Genomic DNA, 23,950 nt, shown 5'->3' with positions numbered 1-23,950 from the left:
GCTTTTAGGGTTGCAATTTACACAAATCCTTTTATATTCGACTATTATACTTTAATAAATTATAATTAATAGATTTTGAATATTAGAATAACGAAATGAATTGCTTATCAGCTTATGAGGAAAATCGATTGCAAATATGTTTATCAATCTTTTTTTCTTAAAATTGAAAATAAAACGATTAATTAAAATTATAAGTAACCATAATGTAACTTTATTATAAATGTGCTTAATTTTTTTAGCACAATGAAATTCAGATTTGTTAATTTTATAATATTATATATTCATATGGTAAAGAGTTTCCTTAAAATCGGATTCGCGCAGAACATATATTTTTTTAAATATTTGCCTAAATAGTACCTTGTGGTTTATAAGGCAACATATTAAATAATTATTAATTACATTTTAAATGTACCATATTCCTGTCGGACAGCGCAGTGTAGGATATTAGAACCCGTGAGATACATCACAAGTACTTTTGTTATAAATATAAGGTATTATTTAGTTCAAGATTAAATCATACCAAAATATTTAAAATGTTAATAAAACATAAATATCAGTAATAAAGTAGGACAGCACGCAACACAAGCGAAAAGCGCTTGTTTCGACACTTATTGTATTATTATAAATAGTCAGGTATAATTATTAATATATATTTAAACTTTAAGATATTTAATAAATTTTACTGTTTGTGTCATGTTTATTTTAAAACTTATTAGTCTTTATTTTAACTAAACGAAGTCGAAGTTGTAGTGAGGTATTTTGTGATTAGGCTGTTAAATAACAACAACAACATTCTACTGTAATATTTGAGAAAACTAAAATGTCTTTTTTTTAATTTAATTTTTGTATAAAAATTCTAAGGTCATAAATATTTCTAGTTGATACCCAATGGTATTGTTAATATTAAACAATAATTAAAGTCTAAACGTCGAACTCATATTTGAGGCTTTTTTTAATCTGTATTTTTACATAAATGAAATCATATTTATATTTTGTAATTAGTTTATATTTCATTTCGACGCCATTTTGATTCAAACTTAGGTTTGATGGAAGTTGTTTGCCTGTTGAGTTGCTTAAAATTTGGTTAGATTTGTGAAAAACATCAATCTTTGTGCTCTTATCGTTAGCTATTTTATTACTTGTAAAAGAAGGTAAATATCTATTTATTCAATTCTTGTTAGAAGTTGTAAAACGTGGTCTCGCCCTGTCATTGACCGGTACTGATGTTTACCGGCTTTATTACTGCATCATATTAATATTTAGAGTCGATTATATCAGAGAAGTTTCTAATTGTTTATATTTAATTATTCAGAAAACAGAAAATGGACAATCAAAGGGAAAAGGATCGAGATCGTTCGAGGCGGGGCGATAGACCGTCAAGGTTTTCAGATGCTCCGAGAGACCGATCCAACGATCGTGATAGATCGGAAGGAAAACGCTTGTTTGTATCTAATATTCCTTACGAGTTTCGCTGGACAGAATTGAAGGATTTGTTTAAAGAAAAGGTTTGTCATGAAACAGCGCATTTTGAAATCATTTTAGAATACGGAAAGTTTCAATGGAATCGATACATTTTATGTTTATTAAATTTCCAGGTCGGAGATGTTGCGTATGTCGAACTGTTTAATGATGAGAATGGAAAGCCAAGAGGTTGTGGTGTTGTCGAGTTTATTAATTCAGAAGCCATGAAGAAAGCTCTATTTGTAATGCACAGATACGAGCTCAATGGCAGAAGACTTGTATTGAAGACGGAAACTGGTATTTATTTTTCTTTATATATACATTGTTATTTTTGTACTAGATTTAAGACTTGTATTTACAATATTCTGTACTTAGTTTAGTTAGAGTTTATTGGAAGGATGTGTTTGCCATGTAATTGTTAAAATAAGACACATGATTTATGTGAAATATTATGTTCTTCAGTGCATGGATGTAAAAGTTAATGTTCCTTATTGGGCCATACTTAGTTTTCTATCTTTCTACAAAGAGTAAACTTCTTATTTCTTTATCCTACTGATTTGCAAAAAAACACTACTCATTGTCAGGACACCAATAACAAGAGTCAAATAGATATATATATATATTTTTTTTATGTCTATTGTGCAGTACAAATGATAGTTAGTACAACTTTGACCATGACCACCTTTAAACATACCACTAGGGCAAGCAACTCTTTATTTGCATACCTAGTTCTTTAAAAATCCAATAATTATTATTGGCCTTTTAATCTCCAAACCCTAGGGACCAACAAGTCAATCAAGTCTATAGTCCATTCCAACGACAAAAGGAAACATTCAAAACATACCGTATTTTTCAATATCACAAGTGTTTTGTTGATAATTCCGCTATATGATTAACTACAAACAGTTCTTGATTAATATATCTTCATTTGTAATACAACAATATTTCACTAAACTACATAAATCCACTTTAATTTCACTTCTAAATTAACTAAAACAGTTTTGTCAACATTCAAAACGCCATTTTTCGATGAATGAATAATGAATCGAAATGAAGAATTAATGAATTTATACAGATAATAAATATATTATTTTAGTTTCAAAATACTTTATAGATATTTTTTTAATATATGTATATTTATTTATAAGGTTGTAATATGGAATATGAAAACAGACTGATTGAAACCTATTTACTATTTACGAACTTTAGCTTCTGCCTACTGACTTTTCTTTTAATAATTGTTTTATTTTAATTTTACCTGCAATTTATATATAATTATTTATAAAATAACATAAAATTACTTTTAAAATAAAAAAAAATATATTGTTCCTTAGCATTAATTACCCATTCATTAAATTATTTTCACCTCACTAGTCGAATGCAAATAACATATCAATTCAAGGTCAAAGTTGTTTATTTACCTTCTCTCCTCTTCCCATTGGAATAGACTATACAGAGCCTACAACTGGAGAAAAACTAGTGTTTTTATTGTTTTATATTTTAATGTTATATCATTTCAATCATTTGTTTCCAGGTAGTGAAAGAAACAGATTGAATAGTTCAAGGTCAGGTGGTGGTGGCGGTGGCGGCGGTGGCGGCGGTGGCGGAGGAAGGAACATGAGGGAAGATAAAGATGGGTATGTGTTGTGATATCGGCAAGTAGATTTATCTGCTGTTTCCTCTAATGCTATTCATTTTAATGTCAATAAGCCAAAATGAGCCGAGATGGCCCAGTGGTTAGAACACATGCATCTTAACCGATGATTTCGGGTTCAAACCCAGGCAAGCGCCACTATATATATGTGTGTTTATAATTCATCTCGTGCTCTGCGGTGAAGTAAAACATCGTAAGGAAACCTGCATGTGACAAATTTCATAGAAATTCTGCCACATGTGAATTCTATCAACCAGCATTGGAACAGCGTGGTGGAATATGTTCCAAGCCCTTTACTTAACGGGAGAGGAGGCCATTAGCCCAACAGTGGGAAATTTATAGGCTGTTACTAAGCCAAAGATACTGCAGCATTTAAATTGTAGATATATCGTCTTTGAAATGTAGTAATGATAATATAAGTTGTTAACAAAAAACTCATAGCTGACCATGATTTTTGCTGCAAATCAAGTGTAGACTTTTACAATTAATGTTATAAAATCATATATAATATATTACATTTCTTTTTTCCAGTTGGGGCCAAAATAAACCAAGGGAACCTGAAAATTACAACACATATGGTCTTAGCTTGCAATTTTTGGAATCAATCAATGTACAACCACCACTAGTAAAGAAAGTATTTGTTGCAAATGTAAGTATCTCGCTTGATAATGTTATAGAAATATTATTAGCGATGTAAATGTGTGATGTCAGTGGCATAGAGAAGTAAGTTCTTAATTAGGATAATGTTACAGTTGGACTACAAAGCAGATCGAGCGAAAATCAAGGAAGTTTTTAAAATGGCGGGGAAAGTACGCAACATAGATTTGGCTGTTGATAAAGATGGTAACAGTCGAGGATTTGCAGTAATTGAATATGACCATCCTGTTGAAGCTGTACAGGCAAGTTACTTTTTTGTTTCCTTGGTAGAAAAAAAAAAAAAATGAACTCATCTCCCCTACAAACTAAATATTTAGTGTGTATGATCATTGTTTACATGTTTCTATTTCAATTTGTTCCAGGCAATATCCATGTTTGACAAACAAATGCTATATGATCGTAGAATGACTGTTCGCATGGACAGAGGAGTGTCTGACAAGTCTGAACTGAAACTACCCGAAGGACTTAAAAGTATAGGCGTGGGGCTCGGACCGAATGGAGAACCACTGAGGGATGTAGCCAGGAATTTACCCCAAAATTCAGCTCCAAATAATTTGAATATGGCAAATGCCGGTACAGCAATTGGTGCCGGAGTTTTAGGAGCTGTACCTACTACTAATGTTGCTTTAAATGGTCTAGGAACTGGTCTATCTGCTAATCCATTAAGTACTAATGCAGCACTAGGTGGAAGCTTAGGATTGCAGGTAACATTTTCATGTAAAATATAGTGTATTGCTCTTATCTTGGTTGAGTTACCTCAATACAAATTTAACAAAATTGGCTGTATCTAATTTTGTCAGTATTATTAATTATCAACTGTTTTCTGTTTTAACAAAAACATTGTTTAGTTTCTATTAACAAATGATCCAATAGCTGACTTGCCACTTTTAGGCTCTAGGTCTCACTGGGCTAGGAGCCCTGCAGAACCAGCTCCTCCAGCAGGGCCTGACGGCAAACGACCTGGCGACCGTGCTGAGCCAGGCTCAGGCCAACAACACCAACGGCCTGGGTCTCACCACCGCGGACCTGAGCGCCAACGTTCTCGGCAACTCGGGCCTCGGCAATAATGTTCTGGGACCCAACTCGACTATGAGCAGTGGGCCCCTTTCCGGTAAGGACATGGCATAAATATCCATATCGAAGATATTACAAAAGTAACAGCCTGTAAATTCCCACTGCTGGGCTAAAGGCCTCCTCTCCCTTTGAGGAGAAGGTTTGGAACATATTCCACCACGCTGTTCCAATGCGGGTTGGTGGAATACACATGTGGCAGAATTTCTATGAAATTTGTCACATGCAGGTTTCCTCACGATGTTTTCCTTCACCGCTGAGCACGAGATGAATTATAAAGACAAATTAAGCACATGAATCAGCGGTGCTCGCCTGGGTTTGAATCCGCAATCATCGGTTAAGATGCACGCGTTCTAACCACTGGGCCATCTCGGCTCGTTTCGATATTACAAACAAACGTAAAACAGGAGAGTGAGATTGGTGTTGTCCGCAGGCAGTAACCGCCAGATGGGAGGCGTGTCGGGCGGGTCGCGCGACAAGGCGTCGGACATGGTGCTCATCAGCAACCTGCCGCCCACCGTGACGTGGCAGCTCATCCGCGAGAAGTTCAGCGAGTGCGGCGACGTGAAGTTCGCCGAGATGACGGCCGCCGACACCGCCATCGTGCGCTTCCACAAGGACTGGGACGCCGAGCGCGCCGTCAGTATCCTTTGCATATATATCATCTATAACATCTTGTGTCGAATTATATGCCTTTTTTATCATTGTATATTTACAAACTATTTGAATTTAGCAAATGGCAAAGTTAAGTGCGGGATTTTATTATAGAAACGGATACCTTGCCCCAAGAAGGATTTATTGAGTTTGCGGAGTCGGAAACTTGGCGTTATAAGCTTATCCTTACTAGTGCACATACAATGATTATCATTGATTTTATCAAAGTGATCAATGTTACTGTGATATAATATTGTTGTAAATATATTGCGACGCAACAGTGAGTATTCCTACTTTGTTAAAAACATCCCGAAGAGTCTCTAGCTCCATGATTATAAATAGAACGGATTGCTCTCTTTTGTAAAATAAAGACAGATTCAATATCTGCAGCGTTACCCCAAAGTAACATGCCATATGACAATACTGTGAAAATAACCAAAATAAACTAAACGAGCGGTATCAATATCAGTTAGTTGTCTAACTTTTCAAACCGCATATGTTGCGGAGCTGAGTCTTGCACTCCACTGAAGTCTGGAATCCAATTCTATTCTCAAGAACACCGTAGTATCGGCTACATCAAGTCGGTCACCGTTTAAAGATATATTATAATTTTTTTTTTATAACATTGGGTAGGGTAAAAACTACATATTTTGTTTTTTGAGCATTTACCAAACCCAATTATTTACTTTAAAACAATCTTGTATTTGTGATAATGCACCTTTCACATCGTCATAGTCAGTTTTATTCCTGTCGACTTTAAAAATCAGTGAAGTATCGTCAGCAAACAATACTATATCACAAATACCTTTAACATATAGAGGAAGATCATTTATATATACTAGAAATAGAAAGGGACCCAAAATTGAACCTTGTGGAACACCTATTTTTAACGTAGATCCAGAAGACTTTATTCCATAAATGAAAACTTCCTGGATCCTTTGACTTAAGTATGAAGCAATACCTTTAACATATAGAGGAAGATCATTTATATATACTAGAAATAGAAAGGGACCCAAAATTGAACCTTGTGGAACACCTATTTTTAACGTAGATCCAGAAGACTTTATTCCATAAATGAAAACTTCCTGGATCCTTTGACTTAAGTATGAAGCAATGAGATCAAGAGCCTTACCTTTACACCGTAATATTTTAACTTATAAAGAAGCGTCTCGTGTTCAGTGGCGTAGCTAGGTGAGGAAGGGCCCGGTGCATAGAAAAAGAATCGGGCCCTCACTCCCTCTTTCCCATCTCTCTTTAACTAATGATTACCCTTTAAAATTATAGATACCAAATAAGAAATCTATATATAAATACAGAAGTTTAAGGTTTAGTTTAGAGGGCCCCCTGAACTCTGGGGCCCTGGTGCACTGCACCTCCTGGCCCTACGATAGCTACGCCACTGCTCGTGTTCTACACAAAATGGTTTAGATAAATCACAGAAAACTCCATTGGTATTCAGTGATTTTTCCCAAGCATGGTAAATATGTTTGAACTTAAACTCAAACTCAAATTCCTTTATTCAATATAGAAGCATTACATTTACTTATTGATTGTCAAATAAACACTACCACCGGTTCGGAAAAAGGAACACCCTGACCTGAGAAGAACCGGCGAAAGAAACTCAGCGGGTCTTTTTTTTGTTATTTTTTTTTTTTGTCAAATTAATAAGATACATAGTAGTATATGATTAGAAATAGCCAGGAGGCGATTTGAGAAGCGCTATTGCCGCATCAGTTTTCGATCGATCTGTTGTAAAAGCGAATTGCTCACAATGATAAATAGTATTTCTATCGAAATGGATGAGAAGTTGATTTAAAATAGTATTTTTTTCGAAAATTTAAAGATGGTTTCCTTAGCGCTGCGCTCAGAAATGTTTGACAGGACGCGCATCGACGGCAGAACCATCGATGTCCGTTTCTTCTGAGACCCGCCTCCCGATCGGGTGAGTACTGCCTTCAGTCGTGACCTTGAGTTCATGATTTGCTAAAATAAATTCCACATTCATGCGTCTAAGGCGGGTCATGATGTCCGTTTTGGTTTTGCGGTTGCTGTTGACGTTAGCTTCGAAGTTTAAATTGAAATTATGTCTATATTATCTGTAAATAGGATTTAGGTTATATCCTTGTCACTAGCGAGGCCGAAAATTATTTTATTATTAGTTTTCACTTATTCGATTCGATAGATCTTTGTGTAAATAATGCAACCTTTAGGTAGCCATTTTTAAATATTGGGGAATTTAGCTATATTAGGAGAGTGAGAAAATAGTTGCCTGTTCCGATTAAGGGGACTAATAGTCCCGGGACCCTTAGTACATTGACAACTGCGCTTGATCATCGACATATGCCATCCAAGCCCGCTCCCTCCACACCCGCAAGTGATCGTTGGTAGCTACTTGCGTTATTACTAACACACAAGAAATCAGATTTGCGTTGCTAAACAGTATGAAATGAATAATAAAATTTGCCAGATTTTTAACGTATACATTACAACACCAATTCATAACTATTACTATTTTTATTAATAAATATAGAAGAATAAAGATACCGAGATTCTCATTCGTTTATAGTGCGCTCCGATACAACGCTTCGGCTCCAGCTGGGCCAAAACTATACATTTAGTCAGTGGGGTCACTAACTCTCGATGTGAATTCAGTAACAGCTTTATTAATTGCTTGATTTTCTTCTTTTATCTTCGGATTTCTTTCGAGGGCATTTTTTTATTCCTACGTCTCATCATAACTCACGTTCTTTCAATTGGTGTCATCGGTATCTTTACAACACGCCAGTAATGATAAGAAAGTTGTTTTGTGATCTCAATCGATGCTGATTGAATTATTAATCATCATTTTTAATTAAAAAACAAAATCTAAATATACGTTAAAGCAGGACTCGAACCCGCAACTCTTGTATCAAGGACCGAAAACTGGCAACTGCTTCTAAACTTTTGAGGTCGCTCGGTCTTAATTTCACCCTTGAATCCGGCGATGGCGTAGGAAATTAAAATGATTCGCTCGGTACGAGGAAGGTATTCTGTCTGCCAAACGGTCTCGGTTCCTTTTCAATAGTGTATAATTGTCTGTATAACCGTAGGATGTACCTTAGACAGTGTTTAAGAGTGGTGGGAAAATAAATTGTTTTTGTGTTTTCAGGGATGTGATATTGAAGTTGGTCTCTTGGTCGAAAGCCGGTTTCCATCATCGTCTTAGTACATCCGCTGCGTAACGTGTCGGGGCCGCTTCCTCTAGATCGAACTTGACTCTTGACAAATATCTGTAACTAGGCTAGTTAGAGTAAGTCCCGCCGCTCGGCGATCCGGAGTTAGTCCAAAATAATTGTTTCTTTTCTGGCGAACTTTTAACCTCGATATTACATTTTCTTATCGACTTGTAACATTATTTTGTGTAACTGTACATTCATTTGAACTTCAATAAAATAATATAGCTAATACTTTCAATTATTGGTCCTCCTTATGGTCATCGAACAGAGAAATGGTTTCGAATGAAATTGAATAACAAAACATTGATCGCCATATTCGGTAAGTTACTCATTCTCACCATTGACGCTTTGTCTATCAGTTATTGCATCGCTCATTAGATGAGGGCGTTCGTCTATCGCAATATACAACAAATCACATCCACGGCAATGTACTTTCACGTCTCACTAAACAGTTTATTTAAATTCGCTTTGAGTGATGTCTAAATTGGTGCGCGACCAGATCTTCCACGCGCGTGGAGATTTCATTTTAAGATCCATACGTTATATTTTCCTTTCTGACATGAATAACTATTGAAAGGTCGTAAGTGGTGCGATATACTTACGCTTCGGTCGTGAAGGTAAATTGTAGTCGTATAGTTGCAAATACAACGAGTGATAAATAACGTAAACTGACTATTTGATCGCAGGAATTCAGCGTAAAATGTCGAGTTTGATCGATCCTGCATTTGGGTAAGACTGATATTTCGATAGTTTTAACATGCTTTTAAGGTTTTTGAAGGTTTCTTAAGGGAAGGGTAATTTTGACAAGGTTTATAATTTGTTGCCAGAAATTTGTGCAAGAAATTTGTAAAAGAGACAATTTGTGGTCCAACGAATTGCTTTAGTTCAGAAGAATTTTAGAATTGCAAAAGCTTGTATTTTTAAGTATAGATGATCTAGTAAAGTTAACATGAATTTGTTGACCGCGGGTCGCAAGGGGCGCCTTAATATCAAGTCCAATGAATGCATCATTAGATATTAAGGTCGCTGTTGCGCGAGTTGAGGCTCTGGTGCATCGTCGACCGTCCCAACGTCTTGAAAATATTTATCGAAGATGGAATAACGCTCATTTGTCGACTCGTCTCGAGAAAACTTTTCGTTTCAACGGTAAGTGTCCCAACTCTCAATCATCGAATTTGGAGATTATATAAATTGTTTGTTTGGGTACGCATGGATGTCATACGCATATCGTTTATTCTCTTGCAAAATATGTCGGGTACTAACTTGTTTATAGACGACGACGACGATTGCTCTGCGACTCGTCGTATTCCTTCCGCCGGTTCATATCGACGCGATTTGGAAATAATCGGTAATGTCCTGTGGTTTCTTTTTCAGATAAGAATAGTATCGGTGCCTTAAAATTTTAGCAACATGTTTAGGTTATTATTTAAATTTACAACACGCTTGGAATCAATACTAACATTCTGCAACACTTTTCAGATGAAAGTCCAATTTGAAATCCGTTTCTTATGTCATTAAACGGGATGTTATTGAATGGGATATTGGCATATATTGGATCAGAAATAGTTCTGGTCCAGGCAGGCAGATGTTCGAATACTTTCATAAAAGTACAATGCAAGGTAAATGAATTATAATTAGTCGTACTTTAAAGACGTGCACTGAATTTGCAATAAAACCTACATTAACTTATATTTTTAAAGAATATATGTATTTTGTCAACGCATCAAAATTTTCAAATTGTATAAGATCAAGTCGCATCTTTAAAATGTTAATGCATTAACTTCATGTACTCATGAAAATGATATTTAATTTTTTTTAATGTTTTTTTATCTTTTCAGCCTGATTCGTTCACGACGAGTTCTCGTCATCTGAACGTAAAGCAATGGTGTACGGTATGGGGTTTATTGTGAAATATACGCGATGCAAAATGAAACAGCCTCGCCCAACCGCCGCGGTAAGTTTATACTATTAAATGGAATAAATATTTAATGATTGAACACAAATAATATCAAATCAATTATAGAAGCATAAGACTTTTTTTACTGATAGTCAAATGAGAACCTTACCGCCGGTTCTAATGGCGAGCGCGGGAAATGAATTTATCATTGAATTTAAAAGCCGCGATTGCGACTATTAGTAGATGTCAAGGATCGTTTGCGAATGTTTTCTGATCGAAAAGTCTGATGTTTTATTTTTCTTTCTAGGTATTATGATGTGAGGAAGACAGAGGAGCGAAATCGTTACAATAAAAACTGTTACTAGATTGAAATAAATTGAATTTATTTTTGACATGACTTTTTCTTTGTGCGCCTAAAAGTTGCCAGCTTACATGTCTTAAAGCGTCCGAGTGCTTTCACGATCACGTACAGGACAATTTTGAAGATCACCAACAGGAACTCCACGACGGATACTACCGAGCAACCGATGCAGAGGTTGACGACGCCCCCGCTCCTCACTGAAACGAGAGGAGTATTCAAATCCATCTCAAAAATCAAACACATCCGAGACAAGGAAAATTGATTACGCAGGATGTCGGCGGAGCTGAAGATGACGTCACGGACGACGCGGACCCTCGGGAAGGAGGTGATCTTGAGGATGAGCCGGTTGAACCCCTTGGTGGGCTCGAAGTCCTCGGTGTCCTTGTAGTACAGGTCGAGCTCGCAGGCGCCGGCGCACGCGCAGCCGCGCGCGCCGCGCAGCGACACGATGGCGCGCCGGTGCCGCAGCACGCACTGCAGCTCCGCGATGCGGCACGTGCGCTCGTGCTCTGCCAGGTCATATCATTGTGCTTGTCTAGTGACTTCGTTAATAATTAAAATGTGTTAATGGCTTCATTTAATATTAGATGACCTTAGTAGTTGATTGAATCGCGCTGTCGTTATGCGTTCGGGGCTTAATGTTCAATTCCCCAGGCTCAGTACTACATTGAGACATGAAGGTCCTTCGAGCCGGATCGTTTTTGACCATGATCGAAAGTGGTATAAATATTCATATATAAAGATTAAATAGTTAGTGAGCCGTGTATAGTGTTGGACATTATAAATTGAAACAGTGACAAGTTACAGTGGCGTCCTCTGGAGGAAATCATTAGACAACACAAAGGAATTAAACTGAATTCAGAGTATTTTCTTTATCACCTATGATAATTTGGGCACTCGCGACATAAATTCGTATTTTTTTTCAAGTTTGCGAGAAGATCGCATTTTCGATTTATTAGTCAATCTCAATGTTTCTAACTGCGAAAATATTGATGAAGTCGAAGAGGATATTCCGATGAAAAGCCCCTATTCAATTTAGCTCCTTCAACAATCCGTCCGACAAGGCGAGACCTGGGTGAAGTCTGAAGGTTGTAACCATACGGTAAATGTGGACACCCCGTTTGAAAACACATAGGTGGCAAACTAGCAGGAGGCTCACCTGATCAAAAGTGAATACCACCGCCCATGTACATCTGCAACACCAGGGGGCTTGCAGGTGCGTTGCCGGCCTTTAAGAAAGGAATACGCTCTTGAAGGTTTCCATGTCGTATCGGTTCGGAAAAACCGCCGGCGAAAGCTGGTTCCACAAAGTGGTTGTGCGAGGCAGAAAATGTCTAAGAAATCGCGAGAAAAATTTTGGCGAGATGTCCGAAGGTGAAATTCAGCAGCCGGGATTAATCCGAACAATTCCTCGGAACATTCCCCGTGAAAAATTAGGTAGAAGATGCAGAGTGATCCAACATCTCTACGCAAAGCCAAAGGATCAAGGAGATCGGAAAGGGCTTGATCGTCGATAACTCGAGCCGCTCTACGTTGGATACGGTCAAATGGAAGGAGCTGGTACTGAGGAGCACCCGCCCAGAGGTGAGAGCAGTACTCCATGTGAGGCCGAATTTGCGCCTTGTCAAGTTTTAGGCGATGGGCCGACGTGAAATACTGTCTCGCCTTGCTGAGCACACCGAACTTTTTGGAAGCCAATTTGGCTTTGCCTTCCAATTGACCGCGGAACTGAACGAGACTCGAAATATCAACCCCAAGTATTCCGATACTACATGTAGCGGCTATCGGGATGTTCTCAAATCGTGGAGATACGACAAATGGTGTTTTTTTAGCGGTTAACGGCCAAATTTGCGTCTTTTTGGGGTTGAAATGGACTAGACTTAGTCGGCCCCAGTTCGAGACTTCGTTTAACGATGACTCGATTTCAGACACAAGTTTGTTCCGGTTTTCTTCGACGCTTTCCCGAGAAATATTAGCGCGGCCGGTGTATAAGGTGTCAACGGTACTGTCGTCTGCATAGCAGTGAATGCTCCCGTTTGCAACAAATAATTGATATGCAGAAGAAATAGAGTGGGTGATAGAACGCAGTCTTGTGGTACACCAGCATTGACGAATTTTAAGTCAGAGCATGCACCGTCGACAACGACCTTGACGCTCCGATCTGCCAAAAAGCTGGTTATCCAATTGCATAATTTCCCGGGAAGCCCATAGGAAGCAAGAAGCAATTTAAGCGGTGGCCCGCTTGATGTAGCCGATACTACCGTACGTCTTGGGAATAGAATTGGATTCCAGACTTCAGTGGAGTCCCCATTTGTCGTCCCTAACAGGGAGACTCAGCTCCGCAGCATAAGCGGTTAGAAAAGTTAGACAACTAACTGATATTTATACCGCTCGTTTAGTTTATTTTGGTTATTTTCACAGTATTATGTCATATGGCATATTACTTTGGGGTAACGCTGCAGACATTGAAACTGTCTTTATTTTACAAAAGAGAGCAATTCGGTTTATTTATAAGCTTGGAGCTAGAGACTCTCTTCGGGATGTTTTTAACAGAGTAGGAATACTCACTGTTGCGTCGCAATATATTTACAACAACATCATGTATCAGTGATAATCATTGTATATGTACTAGAAGTAAGAATAAGCTATTAACGCCAAGTTTCCGACTCCGCAAAGTCAATAAATCTTTCTTGGGGCAAGGTATCCACTTCTATAATAAAATTCCACAGACATTTTTAACTTTGCCGTCTCGTAAATTCAAATTGTTTATAAAAAATACATTGGTGAAAAAGGCGTATTATTCGATACAAGATTTTGTAGATGATAAATAAACGTGGAATTAATACCTGTTGACTTCCAGGCAGGATATATTAACTTAATAATTGTATTTACTAACATGTATTTTTTTAAATGTTGAAAAAGAGTAACTACTGAGTTTCTTGCCGGTTCTTCTCGGTAGAATCTACTTTCCGAACCGGTGGTAGCTTCACTTAATTGTTAAATGACGATTCAAAAGTGCTTGTAAAAGCCCACTTGAATAAAGTATACTTTGATTTTGATTTTGAAGGAAGCTTCGAAAGAAGCGTTTTGTGCCACACGCGATCGAAGGCCTTCGCTATGTCCAAGCTGGCTAATGCCTCCCCCTTGCTCTCAACTGCTTCAGCCCATCTATGAGTAAGGTAAACTAGAAGATCACCGGCCGACCGACACCGACGAAAACCGTACTGGCGGTCGCTAATCAGTTGGTTCTCCTCTAGATACCGCAGGAGCTGGCAGTTAATAAGGGACTCCATTATCTTGGAGAGCAAGGAGGTGATGGCTATAGGTCTATAATTGGACGGATCTGAGCGGTTGCCTTTTTTAGGGATCGGGTGCACGAAAGCAGTCTTCCAGAAGTTCGGGACGTCGCCTAATGCGTAGGATTGCCGGAAAAGACGCGTTAAGACCGGTGCCAACTCGGGAGCACATGTCCGTAGCACGATTGGAGGGATGCCATCGGGTCCACCCGACTTGTGAATGTCCAAGGAAAGAAGTGCTTTCCGAACTGCACTTGGCCAAAATTTAACCTCCGGCATCGTCGTATCAGACCGCGGGATTGTTGGTGGTGACTTTCCTCGGTCATCCAGAGTCAAGTTCGACGCGAAGAGAGACCTCTAAGAGATCGGCCTTCTCCTTCGCGGTATGAACCATAGACTCACCGTCCCTGTGCAAAGATGGAAAGGAAGGCTGACAGACATACCCTAGAACAGCCTTAGCGAGAGACCAGAACGCACGTGTTCCTGATGGGAACCGCACCAGTCTCTCGCCAATTCTGCCAATATGTACTTTACAATCTTTAACATCGATCTGGTTTTTACAACTATTCATACATATTTTTATATTAAGTATTGGACAAGATCATGACAAAATGTGGATACTATGAAATTGAAATAAATAAAATACACTCATATTATTTGTGGATAGTATGTGTTTCTGCTCAAATTCAATGTATATGACTTTAAGCATTACTTTCATTTTTTGCATCATTTTCAACAATACTTAGTGAACTTACTTCAATGACTTTTAATTGTCATTTTGTTTTTTTTGCTTCTTGGAATATGGTAACTAAAATAAGATTTTTGATTGAAATTTATCGAACTATCAGATAGAAACCGCATCAATCGTCGTTTTATATATTGTAGTACTGAAATTTCGGTCATTGGGCATATTTATATTGTTTCTTTTAGAAATTCAATTGATAGTGGATTTCTATAATCTGCGAAGTTGATATTGAAGTCTCCATTTAAAATCATCGGTATATTATCATATTTCTCGTCAAGTCTTTTTTTCGGGTATTTCAGAACCTTATTTTGTATAAATTATAAATTTTTCTAGTATTTTTTTTTGTATCTGTCTCATTAAAATGAATTGTCCATTTTCATAATTTCAATCAATAATATGCTGAATTCGTTCGAACTGGGAGTTATATTGACAAAAATTTTAAAACAGTTTTCAAATTTTTTAAAACAGTCACTTATATTTCAAACATGGCCAAAAGAAAATCTTGTAATTTTCAAGAAAATATTTTTTATCAAAACCAAAAACAATCAAAATCAAAATTAACTTTATTCAAGTAGGCTAACTTTTTACAAGCACTTCTGAATCAAGAAAAAAGAAACTCACTAGTTAATCTTTATCAACATTTAAAAATACAAAGTCAAGTTAGTTAAATACAATTATTTAAAATAATAGCCAAGTCGGATTACTTGGAAGTCAACAGGTTTTTTACCATCTATAAAATCTTGTATCGAATAATATGCCTTTTTACCACTGTATTAATGTTAAAAAAAGAGTCACTACTGAGTTTCTTGTCGGTTCTTCTCGGTAGAATCTACTTTCCGAACCGGTGGTAGCTTCACTTAATTGTAAAATTACGATTCAAAAGTGCTTGTAAAAGCCTACTCGAATAAAGTTTATTTTGATTTGATTGATTTGATTTGATAAAGGATTTGTATTTACGAAACGGCAAATGATAAATGAGGACTCTACTGAAGTTTGGAATCCAATTCTATTTCCAAGAACATTGTAGTATCGGCTACATCAAGTCGGTCACCCTTTAAAGATATATTATAATTTTGCTTTCTAACGTTGGGTAGGGTAAATATTACACATTTTGTTGTTTGACTCATTCAAAACTAAGTTATTTACTGAAAACCAATCGTGTACTTGGTGATAATGCACCTTTCACATCGTCACAGTCAGTTTTTTCCTGTCAACCTTAAAAATAAGTAAAGTATCGTCAGCAAACAACGCTATATAACAAAACCTTGTGGAATACCTATTTTTAACGTAGATCCAGAAGATTCTTTTACTTATAATAATCGATGAGCACTGGAAATTTGTTAAAAAAAATGTTTGCACAGATAGGTTATGTTGAGAACATAAGTTTTGAATATTATTTTGAGCAACACGTGGAAGGATATTCATATAATTGTGGAATATAATTTAATTCTGAAATAATATTGTATTCAGTGTTGGTATTATAATCTGTATATGATTCTGGAATATAAAATTTATTTCGTATAGAGGGGCTAATAGCGCTAGATGTATGATTTGGTGGTTTATTGTTTCATGAAATAACTTTAATTTCAAAGTCAACGGCAAAAATACATCTGGAAATCTGCTTAATGCCACCGTGAAATACTCATTTCGTGATGCATTTGATATTTTTAAATATTAGAAAATAAAAGGTATAAAATTTTCAAACGTCAAACTAAATACAAAGCCCTAAAATAATTTTCTGTTAATTTTAAAATTGAGAATATGTAATGTGTATTCAAATCTTTGGTGTATTCACAGTAATTCTACAATTAAAACTATTCAAACATTAATCAAACGCAAACATGAAATATCTAATGTTTCTAAATACTGTTATAAACATGTCGTTGACGCGAACACAAGAAATTTCACCCATCTAAAAAGCGCCTAACGCGTATAGTAGATGGCCCGAGCGCGCATGCGCCTGTCATGAGCATGTCGGTGACGCTTATCTATGAGATTTTCCTGTACCAAAATTTGCCTAAATAAATACTCAATCGATTGACTTAATTAACCATTTTTTTCTATTTCAAAATTGAAACACATCTAAAAATGACCATTCCTCATTAGTACCTATGTGTATTTACATAACATAAACGAGTAGGTATCAGTTTACAACATACCTAAGGGTTTGTAGAAATGCGGTACGCAGCCGCAAAGCTTCAGGATCACCTTGATTCTGCATTCTAACATGCAATGACTATACGAATAAATGGGATATCTTTTGCTTATAGGTTCATTAGGAAATCTGCAATAAAAATAAGGATTATATCGTAAAATGCGCTCCACCATATGCAACTTTTTTGTATTCAGATTACAATATATTGACGTTACACGAATTCAATAGCGGCTGCATTCGGACTGTGATTATATATAATGTAAAAGTTCAATAATAATACCTAAATTGCCAGCCACTGTCTCTACGATGTTATGACCTGCTACTACGATATTATGATCTGCGCTAGTGCTCTCACTAGCCCAATAAATATTCCACTCAAACACAGCTACACAAAAGTATCGCCTTTACGTTAACATAGCCCAATATTAATCCGGGTGGATACTACCTGCATTTTCGTAGATGAAGTGATTTATAACGCAGCGTTTCCGATATTCTGCTACTCCAAACAGACAAGCCAAATGAGATTATCCCCTCCACGTCGAAACCGAACGACGATGTGGTACTCGTCGTTACTTCGTCGGGGCTGTGGATGAAAACCTGCAAATTGTGTCGAATGTAGATTATATAATTATTTGCATTTACTAAAGTTCTTCGCATGTATACGAATGACGACTTTACATCTGATATTTTTTTAATGTAAAATATATTCGTATGGTATTTCTACGTCTTATAAAACACAGTGTCGAAGAAGTAGTCCTTATGAATGTGTGAATTTAAGTGAATGTCCTGTGTATTACTTCTGACTTCTGTAATTTCCCGCCAATTTAACTGTCAAGCGTCATATATTCTTGTGATACTTTCTAGCTGCATCGAAACTTTTATATTGTATTTAAAGGGGTACTTACGTATTAATGCCATATATTTAATACAAAATGAAATAAAAAAAAATCTATCCTAACTTATATTGGCGCATTTTCAGTGGCGGTAACATTTAACAAGAATTACAGTGTTATATGTTCGTTAAAGGTGTTATCTACTGATTGTATGAGTATGTATTTTTGTTGTCACAAAAGATGGAGCTGGTAGGTACTAAGCAATTAAAATCATAATATACTATATCAAGTAGGCTTTAACAAGCACCTTTATGTGATGACAACTATGAGGGAATAAGGTATTGTTGCTCTGGATGGAGTATAATTATCGTCAACACGATCTAAAACATCAGTGTAGATACTCCTCACGCTCTTCAGTTAAAGACAATATTGCACAACTTTTACATAATAAACGTTCCCATACCGTGAAACGAAGTACAAGTCGATACGAGTTTATATTGAACCTCGAGATTTCAATAAAAGTATGTCTTTGGATCAAGAACTTCATATTATAAGAACTTGAAAATTCCATGGAAATATCATATAGAGAGCATCCAAAGCTATGGGTTAAACTTTGGAAAGTTCAAATGAGAACCTTAGAAATAATGAAATGTCCCACACAATTCTGGATCCTTATTACACAGCAAAAAAGCTCTGCTTAGTTTTGGGATCTCACTCCACACGGGCATAATCAGAATTACTGATGCATCTTTAAATAAATGCGTATTTTTATTTTATGAAAAAATAATAATGCGATAACACCTATAACATAATCATATACAATAATATATACATCAGCTTAGTTAATAATTGATGGCCCAGTGGTTAGAACGCGTGCATCTTAACTGATGATTGTGGGTTCAAACCCAGGCAAGCACCACTATACATATATATATATGTGCTTAATTGTGTTTATAAACATCGCGAGGAAACCTGCGTGTGTCTAATTTCATCGAAATTCTGCCACATGTGCATTCCACCAACCCGCATTGGAACAGCGTAGTGAAATATATTCCAACCTAGACTTAGCCCAGCTGTGGGAAATTTACACGCTATTACTTTACTTTTACAGCTAAGTTAATAACATGTTCGTCATTGCAAAGTTACGTCGATCAGAAAATTTACAACTGTCAAAAACATCGAGGTATTTTGTACAGGGTATAATTTGTGTATTCATTAAAAAATATATTTGAGCAACTATATTTTTGCCAGTGTCACTATGAGCATTTAATATAGATCAAAATATTCATTTAAATTACAGCATGCCATTTAAATGAATGATTTGTTTAAGGAGTACCTTAAACAAATCATTCATTCATTAAGTATAATTTGATAAGAATTAATGCTGTGTTACCTAAAGTCACTTCGACAATAAGGCATTATTTTTTGTAAAACGTAAAGGATAAAAGATGTTTATTGTGTGTTATCCCTAAGAGATATATATACCATCGCGAACTGTTTTTTGAATTACTTTACAACAACAACAACAGCCTGTAAATTCCCACTGCTGGGCTAAAGGCCTCCTCTCCCTTTGAGGAGAAGGTTTGGAACATATTCCACCACGCTGTTCCAATGCGGGTTGGTGGAATACACATGTGGCAGAAATTCTATGAAATTTGTCACATGCAGGTTTCCTCACGATGTTTTCCTTCACCGCTGAGCACGAGATGAATTATAAAGACAAATTAAGCACATGAATCAGCGGTGCTTGCCTGGGTTTGAACCCGCAATCATCGGTTAAGATGCACGCGTTCTAACCACTGGGCCATCTCGACTCAAACAAACTCAACTCGAATTACTTTAGAAACGTATAAAATTATTAGTGTTTCTCTAGTATATTATGCATGTATTATACATAAAAATCATTCTCTTAAACTACTATCTATATTAAAAAAATGAATCAAAATCCGTTGCGTAGTATTAAAGATCTAAGCATACACGTGGACAGAAAGAAAGCGGGATGCGACTTTGTTTTACTATGGAACGAAGCTGATTTCTAGCTTGTCTACGTAAAACGAGAGTAGATATACTGTGTTAACATTTATTCGTACATGTACTACATCATACAGCACAGGAATAGATATTCAAAAGTTATAGAGCAGAAAGAAAGTTGAGCACTACCTGAAATCCTTACCGACTCTTAAAATAAATCCCAGCATGCGATACGTTAGTGATGTTATGTAGCAAATGTGATCAGCAAAAAGTAGAATATTACTGCGTTGAAATATTAAATTTACATTACAGTTGACTTTTCTGTTTCTTATTGATGATCTCAGTATTTATTTTGGTTTTACTCACACGAAGTTGTCTTTAATATTGAGCAATCTAATATGGCATAGAATATCGATAAAATAATAAAAAAATGATTAAATTATAACTGTCCGTATCTAAGCCCGGTTAACAAGAAGTCGCGTGTAGTCCAAAAGTCACTAATTTGTATTATACTACCTGTATAAGAGTGTAGGTATCCATTCTCATTTACGATGTGCAAAAATAAATATATTTACCTATTTATTATTGCATCTTAAAAACAACGGTGCTTTTTGTAAATCTTTTGGATTTCTTTCAAGGAATTGAATAATTGTCAGTACACAATCAAATTTTGGAAGTGTACAAATAATTTCAGCGTGTGCTATGCATAAAGCTATTTACAGTAAGAATATGAAATAATTGATTGACAGACTCAAACCTTATAAATACTCGAAAAATTTGTTATCTCAGTTACGAAATTTGCTTCAAATACAGAGAGTTCCATGTTACTTTTGACGTATGGTGGCGGTGGCGTTTTATCATTCCAGTGGCTGCAATAGAAAAACAAAACAGAGTTACATGGGACTTGCAAACTTCGCTTTTGTTTCCTTATACAAACACATGCGTACAATTGACTTTTAATACTTAGGGTAGACGACCTTTTTCGTTTCTCATTTATTTCGAATAGAAGTCAGATTCAATAGTCTATAGTCTATAAAAACTCACACTTGTGCCAATATGTTCGAATTAAATTTATATGCAGAAAAGCTGTTAACTACACCAAATACGGTGCTAATACAAATACCGCTTACTGAGGTTTGTCATATATCGCAACATTAGAATTAATCACGTGGCACATGCCCATTTCCGTCATGGCTGCATCCACGGTAATCGACCAGTTCGTATTAGTGGTCAGCCATGTGTTTTCAAATTTCCTGAACATTGAAGCCGCCAATGTCGCGTAATCTTTCGGATGAATTAGCTGTCAAATTGGAGAAGATTAATGTTGTTACCGATTACCGTGCACTTTCTTTTAATTATAATGTTCTATAATTTATCTAAATAATATTTTATTATTATGAAAAAAAAAAGCAATCTTATGCCAGGCATTCTCAATTGTCTATTACAATTAACCATAGTTTTTTTTGTTCTTGTAACTCTCTCTTGTAGTCTGTGCCTTTGGTGTATTTCATCTTTAATTTGTAATCTTTATTTTTTTTTAACTTATACTAAAATTGTATACAGTATATTTTTTGTAAGTGTAAGCTCTAAACCTTCTTAAGAGATGAAAAGGCCTTAGTCTAGCGGTGTGGCATATACCTTTCTATACTAACCTAAACAAAAGCTACGACTGCAAATAACATTTGTTACGTTGTTTTATTTATTTCTTATCAGCATTAAGTTTAAATCATTCGTTGCTTACCGGGATTACGTCTTCCGGGATATTTAAGTCCATATATTCCAAAGTGTCCAGCGCAGCTTGCGATATTGCCCATAAATATCCCTCCACATGTAATCCCGTGTAATTATATGTTTGGCTGTAATTATTAGTTTTGTGTTTATTCATATATTTATGTGATACATATGTTTTAATTAAATCTTACTTGATATACGTGTGAAATTTTTTCACGTCTGGTTTATAAAGCGGACAAAGCGTGACTGCAGGATATGAAATGTTCCAGTCGAAATAGTTCATCTCGACGCTCATCACGGTCGGCGCCGCCTGGAAATAATTAATATTTTATTCATATATTACTCGTAGCTGTGTGCTCGATGGGATTTCTCATCAGCAACATCTCAGGAAAGGTCTATCCTATTAAAATTTTAGTTTTTTTTGTTATTGTTTATGATTTTTACTCATTGCTCGCAAGTCGGATATAGTTCTGTTTAAACAAATAAACAGTTCCAAGTTTTTAGTTTTAGTTTGTTCCAACTATTAGTGTCACATTTTTTTAAATAAACCTTACTCTAAATAATCAATGGTCCGAAATTTTAAGTAATTATTTAACTATCTTATACTTAAAAAACATTAAACTAGGAATTGAATTGAATAAAAACAAAAGACGCATCTATTCACCTATATATAGATGTATATTTATATGTAGTATTTAGTTGATTATTTATAGTATAGGTGGCAAACGGGTAGGAGGCTCACCTAACGAAAAGTGACTACCACCGTCCACCTTCCAACACCGGGATGCTTGCAGATGCGTTACCGACCTTTAAGATAGGTGTAGGCTCTCTTTTTCCATATATAACACGTATTCAAACTAGTAAATTTCGTGCGAAATTTTATTAGCTTATTATTAAGCTTATTTATTTATATTTTTAGGGCTTCAAGTAATATTTAATCTACTTTATATAAATAACCTCAGATTAGCAAGAGTTTAGTTAAATTATGCTTCTAAAGTATCTTTTTACCAAAAGTTGGGTATATTTTATCCCAAAAACTTACGATAAATCTTCTATACTGCACATTTAGTAACAGTGCCGCAAGTACCACGCACGCCACAAAGTTTCCTATCCAGAAAAGCCTGTGAATTAGAACTCTGCTTGAGTGAACAATGGTTTGCACGAAATAATCCGGTACACAAAATCTTTGTACAAAGTTTATGGGAATAAGAATATATTAATTTAAAATTAAATCAATATTGTACTTACTTTTCCAAATAATGTATACGCTTCTTTACAAAGTAGGATAGTCCGTGTGTCGTAGAAGTGGCCAATTCATTTCGTATATATTGGACAAGATTTTGTTTCTTTAGCGACCTGTTGCAATTATTAAGATGTTTTATGCTTCTGGAAGTAAATTTATTTCCTTTCACACGCTTATTACGCCTGAACTTCATCATTGAACTATTCTTTACAATGTTTATTCAGCAGGCCATAAACTTTGACTACTTAATGGGCGCTTTGTGGATAAGTGATTTCAAAAGCTTTTATAAGCGGCTCCGATATAATTCAACTAATGGTATACATATTCAAGCGCTTAACAATGAATAAGTTCTTATTCAATAACATGAATACGTAATGATGTTGTAGACAATCTGATCGTTTAGGATAATGGTATCTGATTTAATTGTACAAAAATGTTACGTACCTTATAGAGTTAAATCTAAATATAATTATACTGGCAACATACAGTTCTGTAGTATTTTCTTTCGAACACATAAATAATCTATATCATATTAAAATTGTATGCGGTAACATCACGTGAAAGACCTAGACCGATTTTGATAATGTGGTTATATTAAAAAAATGTGAATTTTATGACGAAAGTGGTATTTTTTTTATCTCACTATAAAGAGAAGCCGGAGACAACAATGTACTTTTTATTTATGAAGTAGCCGACGGAGGGAAATATGTAGCCGGAAAGCTAAAAACTAGTAACAAGAACCGAAAAAAAGTACAGATTGATTAATCATTGGGAATATTTTTTTATGAATACGTTTATTAAGACTGAATACTGATTACTGTCAGTTTACTCATTTCCACTCTAGAAGCGACTGTACAACATAAAAGTTGTGCTCTTCATTTAAATATGTGTATTCTGAAATATACAATGACGTAAAATGTTCGCTGTAAACAAAAACAGGTGTATATCACAATCACGGTTATGAACTGGGAACAATCATCTTTTAGCAATGAGTATTTATTCGACT

General features: G+C 35.8%; 2 protein-coding genes across 3 annotated transcripts; one reads left to right on the top strand and one right to left on the bottom strand.

Annotated features, from left to right (window-relative positions):
- Positions 1-972: 972 nt before the first annotated feature.
- Positions 973-11,001, top strand: LOC124534582 (myelin expression factor 2-like). Of its 2 annotated transcripts, XR_006966746.1 has the most exons (13): positions 973-1,151; positions 1,313-1,505; positions 1,596-1,758; positions 2,996-3,098; positions 3,647-3,764; positions 3,868-4,014; positions 4,135-4,476; positions 4,664-4,883; positions 5,277-5,486; positions 7,366-7,439; positions 10,192-10,331; positions 10,551-10,666; positions 10,917-11,001. XR_006966746.1 is itself a non-coding variant. In XM_047110499.1 (11 exons), exons 2-10 carry the CDS (start codon positions 1,323-1,325, stop codon positions 7,419-7,421), a joined length of 1,542 nt encoding a protein of 513 aa, XP_046966455.1. In that variant the 5' UTR covers positions 973-1,151; positions 1,313-1,322; the 3' UTR covers positions 7,422-7,439; positions 8,646-8,941. The 2 variants fall into 2 exon arrangements, 1 of the variants encoding a protein (XP_046966455.1); XM_047110499.1 differs by lacking the exons at positions 10,192-10,331; positions 10,551-10,666; positions 10,917-11,001 and adding an exon at positions 8,646-8,941.
- Positions 10,992-23,137, bottom strand: LOC124534971 (pickpocket protein 28-like). Its single transcript, XM_047111003.1, has 10 exons — positions 22,950-23,137; positions 22,744-22,822; positions 21,893-22,011; positions 21,712-21,826; positions 21,101-21,270; positions 20,728-20,839; positions 17,612-17,886; positions 17,171-17,295; positions 11,237-11,479; positions 10,992-11,167 (listed from the first exon to the last, which is right to left on the bottom strand). Exons 1-10 carry the CDS (start codon positions 23,135-23,137, stop codon positions 10,992-10,994), a joined length of 1,602 nt encoding a protein of 533 aa, XP_046966959.1.
- Between the last annotated feature and the right edge of the window lie 813 nt (positions 23,138-23,950).

The sequence above is a fragment of the Vanessa cardui genome, chromosome 13, assembly GCF_905220365.1.
Source record: "Vanessa cardui chromosome 13, ilVanCard2.1, whole genome shotgun sequence".
Classification (NCBI taxonomy): Eukaryota; Metazoa; Arthropoda; class Insecta; order Lepidoptera; family Nymphalidae; genus Vanessa; species Vanessa cardui.
Note: the sequence above shows the minus strand (reverse complement) of the source record. Positions and strands in the feature narration are given on the sequence as shown.